This window comes from Frankliniella occidentalis, unplaced genomic scaffold (genome assembly GCF_000697945.3).
Source record: "Frankliniella occidentalis isolate FOCC.00 unplaced genomic scaffold, Focc_3.1 Scaffold211, whole genome shotgun sequence".
Taxonomy (NCBI): domain Eukaryota; kingdom Metazoa; phylum Arthropoda; class Insecta; order Thysanoptera; family Thripidae; genus Frankliniella; species Frankliniella occidentalis.
Window position 1 is genome coordinate 350,049 of NW_026267337.1, and position 1,070 is coordinate 351,118.

Genomic DNA, 1,070 nt, shown 5'->3' on the forward strand with positions numbered 1-1,070 from the left:
CGCCCCACCAGCCCCCGACCCCGGCCAGTTCTGACTGCTTGATTTCCTTCCAGGCCTGTGGCCTCCCTGCGTCCCGCATCCCGGCCCGGGCGGAACCTCAGCAAAGGAATAGGAAATCCATAAAGAAGGAGATGTGAAGGATTAAAGGGCCCGGTGAGGGGGCGGTGGTGACATGGCAGGCCCTCGAACACAAGCCTGGAAGGGATTCGGTTTCGATAGCAAAGGAATCGGAGAAATCTCACACTCTAAGTCTAATTTCGGACTTCTTCAAAATGCAACGTCTCCCTCTGCTTTGTACCTCTAAACAAGTATGTGTGGTCGCTCGGCTTGCAGGTGTGGATCTTCGGCGACGTGTGGTGCTCCATGTGGCTGGCCGTGGACGTGTGGATGTGCACCGCCTCCATCCTCAACCTGTGCGCCATCTCCCTGGACCGCTACCTCGCCGTCACCCGGCCCGTCACCTACCCCTCGCTCATGTCCAACCGGCGCGCGCGCTGGCTCATCTTCGTCGTCTGGGTGCTGTCCTTCGTCATCTGCTTCCCGCCCCTGGTCGGCTGGAAGGACCGGGGGCCCGCCGCGCTGGACGACACAATGCTAGGTAAGTTAGCAAAATCAGAAAAAAAGGGGGAAAAAAGGGGGGGTTGGTTGGAAGCCCTGGAAAACTGTTTTCAGAAATTTTCTGGAAATTTTCGGGAAATTCTAATCGTTAAATAAATAACAACAAACGCTTTAACCCTACCTTTCGAGAAGAAAAAGAAAACAAGAAAAAGATACACGAAACCCGCAGCTGTTGTGTCGTCGGCTGTGTCGTAGCCCAGAAACACGGTACACACAATTTAGTATATTTTCCTTCATGTGAAAGTTTGTTTCGTGTTGACGTTGAGGTTCAAATATTTATTTATTTCTCCTTTCTGCGGCTCACTTCCTCAGCCCTGCCTCGTTGTCTGCTCGCGCGGCTGGCTCCCCCGCTTCTTTCATCCTTGACGCACGTGAGAAATGCTTCACACTCTCATGAATACCATGAAACGTTAGAGTGAGCGGAAGTGGAGGCGGCGCGACAGAGAGAGGGG

At 53.6% G+C, this 1,070-nt stretch overlaps 1 protein-coding gene across 4 annotated transcripts in view; it reads left to right on the forward strand.

The window, feature by feature from the left end:
- LOC113212950 (octopamine receptor Oamb) overlaps positions 1–1,070 on the forward strand; it is a 137,492-nt gene that overhangs the window by 118,011 nt on the left and 18,411 nt on the right. For all 4 annotated transcript variants that reach the window (XM_052272551.1, XM_052272550.1, XM_052272553.1 and 1 more), the window contains one exon: positions 334–598. In XM_052272551.1, the coding sequence (XP_052128511.1) occupies positions 334–598 (265 nt within the window). The remainder of the gene's footprint in view (positions 1–333; positions 599–1,070) is intronic.